At 38.5% G+C, this 13,368-nt stretch overlaps 1 protein-coding gene across 2 annotated transcripts in view; it reads right to left on the reverse strand.

Moving 5' to 3' along the window:
• Positions 1-513: 513 nt before the first annotated feature.
• The window catches only part of LOC141923379 (sodium-dependent neutral amino acid transporter B(0)AT3-like), a 31,791-nt gene continuing 18,936 nt past the window's right edge, over positions 514-13,368 (reverse strand). For both annotated transcript variants that reach the window (XM_074824444.1, XM_074824434.1), the window contains 7 exons: positions 9,058-9,170; positions 8,647-8,775; positions 8,033-8,189; positions 6,177-6,381; positions 4,395-4,554; positions 2,469-2,631; positions 514-1,354 (listed from right to left, as the gene is read on the reverse strand). In XM_074824444.1, coding sequence (XP_074680545.1) covers positions 1,142-1,354; positions 2,469-2,631; positions 4,395-4,554; positions 6,177-6,381; positions 8,033-8,189; positions 8,647-8,775; positions 9,058-9,170 — 1,140 coding nt within the window. In that variant the 3' untranslated portion in view covers positions 514-1,141. The remainder of the gene's footprint in view (positions 1,355-2,468; positions 2,632-4,394; positions 4,555-6,176; positions 6,382-8,032; positions 8,190-8,646; positions 8,776-9,057; positions 9,171-13,368) is intronic.

The raw sequence follows: 13,368 nt of genomic DNA on the forward strand, positions 1-13,368 counted from the left end.
GCAGAGTTTGAGTTGGTCTCATTCCTCTTCACTGTGTGGCTAAATCCCTGTTACCCATTATGAAGCCCTACTAGTGTGTAACCTATCACAAGGCTAAATACTGAAATAACCTACATTTTCCTTAATCTTCCTCTCCTTTCCTTGACTCTCCTAATTACTCAGTCTAAAGGCTTATCCTCACATACTTTCCCTGTATTTTTTCAGAGGCTGCTGGTTGCTCAAGTACCTCTGCAAAAGGAATTCTTGTCTTCTCTCACTGCAGAGTGGCTGGGATCTGCAGGCAAGTACAGGGGAACCTGTTTTTAAGTAAAGATTAACTTCATTGCCATGTAAGGTTGCAGCTCACTGAGAGGCTTCCATACATTTGCACTTTTATTACAGTATTCAGTTACTGTGTTCAGTATGAGAAATAAGGGGAAAACACTGGGGACATATGTTTTCACAGTATTTTCCACTGCAATAAATTCTGGTATCTGCTAAGGTAAGAGATTTGTGCAAAATTAATTACTTGGATTTACTTAATGTACATTCTTTTTACTGCTGATGCTTTATTTGTGCTCTTTGCAATGCTTGAGAACATGAAATAATCACAAAATAACTGCTATTTAAATGTGTGTTGGGATTTACAAAAAGTAGAGCGTAACGGACAAGAGGAGTCCTTACTGTTCAAAAGCTTTCATTCTACATCGCTCAGAGGGGAGTCAGTGAATGAAACTGTAGGTGATTGTGTTCCAATTTGTATGTTGCTGATCCTTAGGAACAGACAGTTCTTTTAGACAATTTTTTTTGAAAAGTGAGGGAAGACAGCAGGCGCTTGCAATAACTAGCAAGTTTTCCAAGTTTAAAGTCTGTCTGAAGAGAGACATGAAGTTGGTAATGCGTGAAAAGGTTTAAAGCAATGGGGCTGGTACTTGGTCAGTATGTAGGATTCAACAGGATGTACGAGGGACAAGATTAATGTAACTGTTGTGAAATTGGTTGAAAATAAAGGAAACATGGCAGCACTCTTTATGGAGTGCTAGTGATTGACTGAAAGCATATGAACTGCATAAACCAGGTTGGTTGGACGATACCATACTACAGCTGATCGTGTCTAACAAAGGCTGTCTTATTTGTACTTACAGGCAGATACAATGGGTATTTATTCTTTTGGATGAGAAAAGTTGCTACTAGCCCCCTGACATGAAAAAACTTCTGGTGGTACAAGGCTTGAGTCCTTGCTTCTGCGCATTCGTTTGATCAGATGGAAGAGTGCTACCAGAGGTACAAACACACAAGGAAGGACAACTAACAGCACACAGATGGCCAGCACCCAAGGTGGATAAACTTTCTCCTCTTTCATAGGGAAGCCTTCCTATGGAGATAAAAAGACAAGCAAAATAAATAATTCGTAGGTACACTTACATTTTGCTATGATTTCCCTTTGCGCTTTCTTATGCTGTTACATTAAGGATAGCAGAAGTTTTACTCTTGCTTCTGCAGTAGCATTCAGTGGCTGTGTCCTCTGTATCCCCTTCTCGTGGGTCTAAAGAGGGCTGTAAATGTTTTACAGTTTCAAAGATTTATAGCTGGAAGTGTGACACATTCCTAGGGGTGCAGGAGTTGCCTAAAGAGTTATCAAACTTTCACCCTCTCTTGGTTAAGCTCTGATTATTCTTGTTAGTACTCAAAGCTTGCCTGGTTTCAGCAATTGCCAAACGTGCTCTTTGCCGAATAGGGAAAATTTATATGAGAGATTTTGAGGGAATGATGATAATGCAATTTCTGCAAGTCTGTGGCTATGAGTTTTATTTTGGGATGATAGATACTTAATGGTGTTTGGAGGAGACACAGCTGCTGTGTAATGCTCGTGCAGTTGAAGACCAGAATTGATCTTCAAATCCCTACATAGGGTGTATCTGAAAGGGATCCAAGAAACTGCAACTGACATGAGACAGTGACACCCAGATCAAATGTTCTCAGCTTTGACATGTCTCTGGTGCTGAATTAACTAATACTGTTCTTGGACCACTGCCTCCCTCCCTGTCCGTCTGTCAAAAGTACACATTTATATATTCATCAGGGCCCCAGTGACATTGGTAATTCTCACTGAGAAATGTTTTCATCCCTGGCATCTGTTATGCAGCTCTAAAACTCTGTTCATGCATTTGTTCCACCTCTGAACCCCTGTAGGTATGGGGTGTCCGTGAGACATTTCACTTCAACAGTTCTTTGCGTTACACATACCCATAAAAAATATGGAGCATGGAGTATGTGGGACTCCTCAAGAAGAGGCTCTTAACAGAAACACATTTTAGTATGTGTAACCTTTATGCATACTGGAGCCTTCTCATTCTGAGCATTGCATCACTTCAGGCTGCATTATGTAGGTAAGCAGTAGATATCAATGATTTTAAAGGATCTGGTAGGGGAGAAAAATATACAACTCTTGCTTTTATTAGAAGTTTTGAAAATATTTGGGAACATACATATTTAGGATTCCAGGCTGTATAGCTCGGCGGCTTCTGTATCTGAAGAGTAACAAAGGCCACGAAGACAATCAGCAGGAGCAGAGGGCTAATAAACCTCCATGTGATCTGCCAGTAGAGATTGGGTTTTCGTCCAGTCATGCATTTCACATCTTTACTGAACCTTTTAAGAGGAGGCATGTTTATGATAATGTCAAATCTAAGTAGTAACAGTTTCACTTTTTCATATTTTTCTATAAGTTTTAAACACATGGTACAGCTCTCTATATCTTTTCTATTCCGAATCCTTCTTTAATAACTTACTATAGACTTAAGTAAATAATAATATCAATAAACTAGGTGTTTATTGATCCCTACCAGGGATGAATGATGAGTTTACATTGTCAGCTTACTGCAACTCAGTTTAGAGCAACTAATCTAAGGTTTCTAAGCACAAATAAGTGATGAAAATATTACAGCAGTTCTGTAGAACTATTCAAACATTTTAAAAAAGACAAAATTGCCAAGGGAACAAATATAGCTTGTTAGGAAGAAATCTGAATTAACCACCACCAAACGAATCAGATCAAATTGTTGCAGCCTATGCAGTCACTAGTGGCAGTCATTCGGACACAGAGCTGATCTTTTACAGGTACATCATACAGTTTTGTACGTTGAATGAACAGTAGATATATGGTTCTGGGTTTGATAGTTACATGATAATCTCTGTCTATCAAGTTGGAAAGAGTTTTGTAATCTGGAATAGGAATTGCAATTTTTGTGTGTGTGTTTTCAAACACCAGCTTTGTCTTCAATTCAGTTAATCTAACTGAAGATACTAGAAATTCTCTTGAGAACTAGGAAAAAGTGATTTGACTGTGCTCATATCCCATAGTAATGAAGAGGAAAAAGTATATGTATACTAGCACAACAGAGAAGATGCAGGTGCTATGGAATCCAGAGTCTGTTGTAGTGTGTGAAACCAGATTTTATTGCTACTTCTGCATCATGACAGATTGAGGCTAACTGTATGGGCAGCAAGAGGGATGTGTGAAATTGTTTATGATGATGATCTTAACAGTGAATCTAAAAAATCTAATGCAGGGACTTTAGCTGTAATTCAGGAAGATTTTTTTTTTCTTCAGTTTCTTATTTTTAAAATCATAGCCTATGGTAAGATTTAAGTTGAGATGCTACTGATACACCTTGATATGCAACAGCACTGGCCAAACATGAGTTTATTACCTATACAGTATACAAACTGATCCACAAAAAATCAGGACCTTCATGATCCCAGTGCCAGAGTAAGAATTAGAAAGGTGAAGTCCCAACATGTAACTAAGTAAGTTATATAGGGGAAGAGATTAATCTTTATTGAGAATTGAGGAAATTTCTGGACTGGAAGGGCCCTGAATAGAGAGGGAAGTTTTACTCAAAATGAGGTAAGGATTCTGACATTTACAATTACAAAGGATGTAGGAAAGCTTTTAAACTAAAGAGTGAATTTAATTGATGTCTGTGACTACAGAGATTCTCAGCACATAGGTTGAGCCTTTTAACATGGGGGAGTTACTGCTTGTTGCTTACTGTGAAGTTTGAGGGGAAAAAATGATAAACAAAAAATAGAAGAGTATACCAAAAAAAAGGGCAGTAACAGGAGGCTATTTGAAAGATGGTGTAACTCCTCCTGGGCAAAGAACTGCAACGGCTGTTGACTTTCTAGCTCTAAACCTAGGATCCCCCCTTCCATAAGTGCTATGCAGAGATTGTCCTTCCTGTTTTACAAATATAGGAGACTTGAAGAAAAGAATGATTATCTACATTCACAGAACTGGTAAATGCTACAGAAATATGTTAATATTGTATACCTGTATGTAACATACATGGATTGAGAGGAAAATGCATTTGTCTCTTACGAGAAAAATATTCCACCTGTTTCCAACGTACCTTTTAATTTTATAGACATATGCAACCCCAATCACTTCAAAGAAAGCGATGACTAGAAGAGGCAACGAGCCTGCATAGCTGTCAAATATGTCAATCCAGTAACTCCCCGAACCCAGCGTAAAACACAGAGCAATGAGGAAGCAAATTAGACATATTATACCTGAAGAAAAAGACATATCTTTGTTATTGGCGTACTGAACTGAACTTGGTAAGTATATTTTTGTTCTAAGTTATTTTTGCTCTTGTTCCAGTGATTTTTATTCTCTCTCCCTCTATGGAGCTACAACAAACTGTTTTTGTCTCAGGGGAGCTAATACCATTTCTCAAACTCAGTTTTCCCCTGTGTGTTGGCCAAGAGGCACCACTCTATTATTACAGGAGGAATGCAGTCGTGTGACTCAGTGCATCCTTCAGTTGTTAGTACTTCCAGCAGACAGCCTGGGCTGTGCTATGCTGTTGCCCTATGTTCATTTTTGACTGATGTAGTGAGTTTCAAGTGCCCTCACTTCCATGCAGTCACAGACTCAAAGCACAGGCAGCTGGCATTGGAGAAGTGTAAGGGCTCCCTGGATTTCTGTCCCCCATTTCCTCAAAGGGCCCAGAGCTACAAATGTGTATGTTCCTTGTGTCCTGGCGTGTATGGTTTAGGTTTCACCACACTTTTGTACAGTCAGTTCCCCTTTTAGCCAAGATACAGATTTGGGGTAATTGAGAGAAAAAGTGGGAAGGAGGGAAAGTGTTGCTGGATGCAGAGATGGGCTGCAAATCAATTTGTATGTCCTTGTGCTGTGTTGCTAATTGCTTCTGACTCTGAGATGGCCTTTGGTTCAATACTGTGTAAAATTGGCTCCAGACATTTTTTTTTCTTTTAAAAAAAAGAGCTCACAATTGGAAAATCAATTTCAAAATAATATGGTTACCTCATCAAGTTGTAAATAAATTTGTTTCTACATAAAAAGTTGTAAAATGAGAAGGATATAACTTAGATGCCACAGGAAGACTCTAAAAAAGGCATGAGAGCAATATTGCCCATAAGAATTTAAAAGGGCACGTTGCAGAAGTGTTAATCTATTACTTCAAACTGCCAGAAATTTTTCTAGACCAGTTTCACAGTAGGATCTCTCAGACTCTCACTGAGTCTGGTTCTTGAGGAGGAGGCTGGGTTCAGTAACTGTCTCTGTTTGAAAAAAATCCAGTTTTGGTGCAAGAACAGGATCTCACGCACTCATTCCTCAGTTTCCAAGTGCTAATTTTCTACTCTGGCATGTTCACAGTAAGTGTGAAATAATCTGTAGCAACACAAACCTGAATGAAACAGGGGTGAATGACCTGTCTTACAGCTGTGAGAATGTGGTTAAGTTCGTGCGCAAGTGGTTATGGCAAATCAGCTGATGTCACTGGTTGCTTTAAAGCGACTTGTTTAGCTGCCAAAGGCTTAAGTGAAGACAAGGCTCTTCCTAATGTCTACAACAGCTCAGACTGAACTTGACTCCAGGAAAAGCAATTTATCAAGCTTTTTCAGACTGAAGCAGCTCTTGCAAGCTAAGAAAAAAACTGGCAAGGGCAATATAATGCTGTCATCTGACAGCTTCTGCCAAAACTGCTACCTCATCTATGTGCTTATCTTCTGCAAACACAATCCACTGCCCTTACTAACCCTATGAGATAGCTAAGTTAATATTACAAGTTCTTAATCCCTCTATGATATTTGTTAAGCGGTTGGTAGTTTGCGCATCTATAAAGAAGCCACCTTCTGTGAACAAAGCAAAGCAAATACCTTACCAGATAATAGCTCTTTGGGTATTGATTTAGATATACTTTGAAGCTCTAGAAGAGGAGTGAAGACTCCCTCGATGTTCCCAAACATAGAAGAAAGGCCCAAGCTGAACAACATTATGAAGAACAGAATGGCCCAGGCCTGGGATCCTGGCATGAGAATGATGGCTTGGGTGAAAGTGATGAAGGCCAAGCCAGTTCCTGATACACTCTGCAGAATTCACAAACAGATAAAAATACACATTATAATGGTGTAAATGTAGTTTCTCATGCATCTAGAATTATAACCCACTTCTGTCCTTCCTTGGAGTCAAGGCTGCTGGTCAACTTGTGGGGCTCTGTGGCAGCCAGCAATTGAGAAAATGGTTAATAGGGAGTGTTTGTGGGAATTTTAATATTAAATGGTCTATCAGAGATGTGTAGACAATCATAGACCAGAATTTTATCTTGCACAGAGGGATGGGTCCGGAGTAAAGCAGATCTGAGAGTTGTAATTGAAATAGCAATTGGTTTGCCAATACCATCTTAAATACATTTTTTAAAAAAATCTATGATATAATAGCTGCTGGAAAGAAAAAGATGTAAGTAAGGATATGAGTGGCACTCTAGCTGCAAGAGATTTGGTGAATTGTTGATCACAAAAAAATCCAAAATTGCTGGGGCAGAAAAGGCTAAAAAGCCCAATTTCAGCCAAATTTCTTTGAATTCAGTCTCCCAAGGACAAGGGTATTTAAATCTAAGCACTGAAAAATGCTAATGTTGCTCTAATTTGGAAGTAAAATATGTCAAACAAACCATAAATCAGAAATAGGTGCCATCAGAGGAAGCCAGGCAAAACAGAAACTGACTCATGTCAGGGCTGGAATGTTGTCCTTGGACTTTTACATCATGTGACTAAAATAGCCTATTTCACCATCATTGTGTGTTAAGGCTATTGTGGATTAGCACATTCTGTCTCTAGCAAATGTGTCTACCCTTTTTCCCTAAGATTTTATTTTATTTTTTTCTTAAGCTCCTTTCTTTCTTATTCTCTCCTCCAACCATGGCCCTATTCTTTTCTCATGAGGTGGTAAGGACTTGTAACAAGGGAGTACAAATGGGTGAGTAGTAAATGAGAGTTACCGGACTGGGTGGGTTCACTGGAGCAAGTGGAATGAGGTTGGAGAAGTAAACACAGAAGATACATCTGTGTTTAGTGATAGGGGAAATGTTTTAGGAGGGTTGGAAAAGAAGGAAAGATAGAGGATCATAATGTATTTTGCTTGGGGAGGAGGGAGGTTAGGGGAAAAAAAAATTAAAATATTGGTGAGATCCTGTACAGCGAGGAGGAAATTTAAAAGGGAGAGGACAAGAAGGAATAGAAAGATGTGGAAAGGAAGATAAAAGAGAAAACGGTGATAAGATACCTTCCTGATGGTCATATATGTGATTGAAGGCAAACAGTGAACATTTTAATAGATTTTTGATTCTTTTCTCAATATGGATTTAAGAAACTCCCATTCAGCATCCTTTTTCTATAATCTTTCAGCTAGATGTGTTTTCTCTGTTGTGCTTATTCCTGTAAACCAAAGTAGGACTGAATCTAGTGTCCATGGTAGGCTCCAGGTAGGCGCACTTTTGAAGATTAGTTTTGTGATAATAATGTGTAATTTTGCATGCTGCACCAGGCAGCTTTGAGTTCAGACTGTCCTACAGCAGTGTTGTTATTTCAAATTTTGAAAAAAAATTGTTTTATTTCATGATTAAGTATGATATATTCATCACAAGTAGAGTAACGTACAAGTACTTGTAAGAAAAAGGAAGATACCAGTCCGTCTACTTATTTTGTTTAAGGGTTACTTTGCTGAAAGCAATTATGGTACCTGATCAAGAAATTCTTGAAAGTCACAGCTTTTCAGTTTGAGTCCAGCAATTTTTTCTGGATATGATGAATTTAGGAAATTAATCCAGGCCGTATAGTTCTGTCGCATGATGCTTTCTTCTGGAAGATCAAATTCATTGATGATATTGATAATATTCCTGCCAGAGAAGCCAAAATATCTTTAGTTTAAATGTTTGCAGATGATGTGGTTGGAAATGCAGATGCAGTCTCTAAAACATTTCTATTTTTATTTTATCAGCTCTCCAGACCATTTCCACCACTTGTGTTTAACAATTTAGTGAATCTGGTGGAATAGGAAAAGGTGTTGATTTTTTAACTTCTCATGCTAGTCTGAGATTGAGATGTGATCCTTGATGCACCTCTTGCAGTGGATTGTTTTATAATTAGACTTGCTTCTTACAAATGTTACTCCTGATCATTCTTGCCTCAGTGCTGTAATATTATAATACTTTTTATTTTTGTATTAGACTTCTTCATACAGATGCTTTTTCTTTTTAGTGAAAATAAATTCACCAAATGCATGTTTTTCAAGTAACGCGTTATCTATTTAGGCGTTGACACCACAATATAACACTGGAAATACAAGTTTCTCACCTGTCCAAGCAGTCCCAGTAGCCTGTGGTTGCTTTAAACCCCAAAACAGAGAAGACTGGGATGGAAGCGTAGAGGGATGTCATGCTGTTCACAACTGCTACTGTCACAGCATCCTTTTCACAGTCATTTCTAGAAATAACATTCAAACAAGTGAAGTGACTGAAAAAAGGCAGTATTTCATTTGTGATTCTCTCAGGTGTTTCTGCAAACATTTTATTTTTTTAGACTTTTTTTTCCCCTTCCTGTTAGAAAATCTATCTGGCTTTTCAGAAAGACAGAAGCTGTTAAGATCCTTTAGAAAAATGAGAATCCTTTGTAAATATCCTAAGGAAAGAGTTTTGAAAATTTTAGAAAATTGCACAAAATACAGCAAGAATTTAGTCAATTTATAAAGGTTGTAGTTCCACTTACTTTGGTGGATTGTAGCTCGAGAAAGCAATAAGCCCTCCAAAAGCCAAAGAGAGAGAGAAGAAAATCTGGGTAGCTGCATCAAGCCATACGCGGGGATTTTTCAAAGTGTTCAGCTGAAATAATTGGAATAAATGCATGTATTAGGCTTAAATTAAAATTTATTTTTCTCTCCCAGTTCTCATAACTCATCGCTTATATCGCTTCTGAAATTGTGAGTTGTGTTGTCATCTAAATACACTGAAAATGCAAATTAGTGCAAAACAAGTAAACCAGTAAAGCAGGCATTTCTGAATACATAATTTGGTCTATTTAAATGTATGTAGTAATTATAGAATCTGTTTCGTTGTATACCTCTTCTGTCTGATGATAAAAAAGTGTTTCTAAATGATAGGCGTTAGGCACACAATAGGGACAGTACATTACATTTTTCCTCAATTTATTTCTTTTTGTTAATCCACATATTGGGTAACACAGTTTAAGGATGTTATCTTCCTAAAACTGTATAAATAAATGCTAAACCTTCATTGATTTAAGACACAAAGTGATTCCATAGCTTTCCAACTTTGCTTAAAAAAAAACCCAACAAAACAAAAACTAAAAGCCCAAGCAGACAAGAAGAGGATATTAATTAAAAAGAGCATCTTAGATTCAAAGTACTGTAAAAACAGCAATAAAAGATAGAAGGGCAACATAGGAAAAATAAGGAAAAAGGAGAAGTTGGCAGAGTGAAATCTGAGTTTTGATGTAAGGGTGACTTGTTAGAGGAATTAAAAAGTCAGTGATTGTTAGATTACAGAGAATAATATGCAATTTTAAATAACTGCACTAAGAAGGAATCTTATCATTAAAATCAGTCTAAAAGAAAAAGATAAAATATAAGTAATGTGCAAAATGTAAATGCACTTAATAAATATTTGTTTCTTGTAGAAACTAAGTGGTGGTGTGTTATATTCATACCCTACCAGTCGTATTACTTTTTGATCTGTTATCAAGTAAGGGGAATAGAAACCAGTATTAGTTAAGAATGAGTGTTTTAAAAACCAGCTGGCCCAAATGTAATACCAGGGCTGTAGAGTATTTCACTTTGTTTTACATCAGTCTGAGTCAAATCTGCGGCCTGGTCATGCACAGCGAATTGTGTGTTTTCTGTGTTGTGTCTATGTGCGTGTGCTATTGATCCTAGTACATGATTAGGAACGTTTGTAGGAATGATCCTGCTAGGAGCATTTGTAGGAAGGACAAGAACAAGTGTAAGGTCTTGCACCTGGGAAAACAATCCAGGAGTGCAGCACAGGCTGGGATCTACCTGGCTGGAGAGCAGCTCTTGGAAAGGGACCTGGGGAACCTGGTGGACAACAAGCTCAATATGAGTGAACATTGTGCTGCTGCGGCAAAGAAAGCCAAAAGGATGTTGGTTTGCATCAACAAGATGTTCACCAGCAGAGATGAAGAAGTCATTATTCCGCTCTACTCAGCCCTTGTCAGGCCGGAATACTGGAATACTGTGTTCAGTTTTGGTCCCCGCTATACAAATAAGATGTGAACAGGCTGGAGAGGGTGCAGAGAGGGGCCCCAGAGATACAAAGATGATCAAGGGATGGGGAAGCCTGCTATGTGAGAAAAGGCTGAGAGGACTGGGTTTGTTCAGCCTTGAGAAGAGAAGGCTTAGGGGAGACCTTATCACTATGTTCCCATATTTAAAGGGTGGCTACAAAGAAGATGGAGACTCCCTTTTTACAAGGAGTCACGTGGAAAGGACGAGGGGTAATGGGTACAAGTTACTCCTGAGGAGATTCTGACTGGACACAAGAGGAAAATTTTTCATGATGAGAACAAACCAGCCATTGGAATAATCTCCCCAGGGAAGTGGTGGATTCCACAACATCGGACACTTTTAAGATTCAGCTGGACAGGGTGCTGGGCCATCTTGCCTAGACCATTCTTTTGCCAGAAAGGTTGGACCAGATGATCCTTGAGGTCCTTTCCTGAAGGAGATTCTATGATTCCATGGTTCTATGAGTGAGAGGCAAGTATGCTAGAAGATCCTTAATAGCATTTTGGATTTCTCTGAAGCTGGCCTGAGCTTGAAGAGTGAAAATAATGGGTTCATCTCAGTGTGGATGGATGCAGTGAATGCCATTACTGCAGATGATTTCTCCACAAGTACGCCAGTGCCCTGACCACAGCAGAGCTGGTATAACTTTTGTACTACAGACCAGAGCAAGCAGGTGCGTGTAACCATTACTGGCTGAAATGCTTTTGCTTAGACAAACCTTTCTAGAGGTTTATTTTGAAAGATCATATCCAAACCTCCAGTGCCAGAGTGGTCACTGGTAGGACCTTGTGCAGGTGCGGAACTAGATTGCTATTGCAGTACTGAAATTCAGCATTTGCATTCAACATGGCCTTCACAGTTTGATTAAGTGCTGCCAAGTCAATTGTCAGTGCTGATAGATGTACTGTTACAAGTCTGGCTTTCTGACTGGAGACTTTGGCAAATGAGTCTGGAGATAGTTTAGTTTGGTGCTAGATCCAATGCATTTATTGACTCTAAAACATACTAATCAACCCCCAGACTTGAAGAAATAGTGGACTGGCAAGCGTGCCATGGTAATGTCATTATCTGGTCTTAAGCAAATTATGAATCTAAATGTTATTTTATATTTTCATTAATATGGTATATGGATTTCATAAGTGTATCTTCAGAAGAAAAAATGTGCTGAACCTAGAAACATGTAGATGAAGGTATACAACCAGAGTGTTAACGAACGAACATGGGAGTGAGGAAGGGAAGCATAATTGCCCCTCTGGTCAGTGAGATGTTTGGATGCTTGAACATGTGAAACACAGAGAGAAACTTTCTTAAAACAGAATTAAAAAGTACTGGGATCCCTGTGATATGTAATTTTGGTGTAAAAACAGCTATTGCTTTTGTCATAAGCAAGTGACCACCAAATAATACTTCACTTAAAGACAGCAGTTCATTAAGGTAATGCTTTTGTTCTCCTTAATAATACCAGAAACAATATGGACAGACCAGGTACCTTGAAAAGATTTTTAAGTGTCCATTCACAGTAATATATCAGATGTAAAACTAAACTGCAAAGTAGAGTTAAAAATTACAAATTGCCTCTGTGATAGAGGATCTGGTGTCTGTGCTGCCTTTTTCTTGACTATTCTCACTGCTCGTTAAAAAGCTGCAGAGCTCTGGGCACAGCCATCAGTTGCCCAACCAAGTCCCTGGAATTGTTCATTGCCAGAGAACCCCCAAATATTTACAGTCTCTGAAGCTCTTGCAGATGTGAAGGAGACTGAAGAAGGAGGCATTTGTGCTCCTGAGCTAACACAGATGTCCGCAGAAGCTGAACCGTGTAGAGACCATTGCTGATGCTTGACAGGATCCCTTTTCTGCTGCCTCTGATTATTTTTTTTCTCCGAGAACCTTTCCAGAAGTCTCTGTTCCAGCTTCTGTGTTGCTTCATCTTTGTACAACTTCTGCTTTCCCCTCAAGTGCCTGTGAGCATAACTTCAGTATCTTTTTTGTTTTCTTGGCAGCTTCACTTTCCAGGTAGCCAAGGATTTAGAGAGGGTGAGTAAATCATCAGACTTCTCCATGTCTGAAAGTCAATGAAAAGACGTATTCATTACTTGTTCTAGAATTTAAGGTGTGAAAGTGTGTCAGATGGCAAAAAGCCAATGATGTATTTCTGCATGAAAATAAAACCACAGCCTTGCATGTTTAAAATCCACACGCATGCAGTTATTATTTGTGATATTTATTAATGAGAACTAAAATACGAACTTGGAAAGTGAATAAACTTAAACAATGGTGGTTTGGGAAAAAAAAATTAAATTCAGTTAGATGATTATGGTGTTGAAACTTGGTAAGATGTGACTTTTAGCACTAGGTATTACATTCTTTCACAGATTTTCAAATACAACAGTGAGGTGTAAGTTACCAGAGAGTGGATGTGGCAGCTATTACAGAGAAACTACAATTTCTGCTGCACTACAAAGTTGGAAAAAAGCTGAAAAAGATTGCCTCCAATGAGTAGAGAATGTCAAGAAGGTTGATTTTTAAAATTTATTATTATTTTTTCTTTTAAAGCAAGCTGAAACAGACAGTAGGTGAGCTAACTCTTACTTTATTTTGCCTAAACTTTACAAGCTTCCTGCAAAAAGACAGGAAATAAGAAGAAAACAGAACACACTTAAGAAATATACTTTGCAGTTTTGTCAGCTTATGTGGTCTGGGTGGGCCAGGTAAATCTTTGCCAAAAAAAACCCCACAAACCGATAGCCCCCCTGTAC

The sequence above is a fragment of the Strix aluco genome, chromosome 1 (genome assembly GCF_031877795.1).
Source record: "Strix aluco isolate bStrAlu1 chromosome 1, bStrAlu1.hap1, whole genome shotgun sequence".
Lineage (NCBI taxonomy): Eukaryota > Metazoa > Chordata > Aves > Strigiformes > Strigidae > Strix > Strix aluco.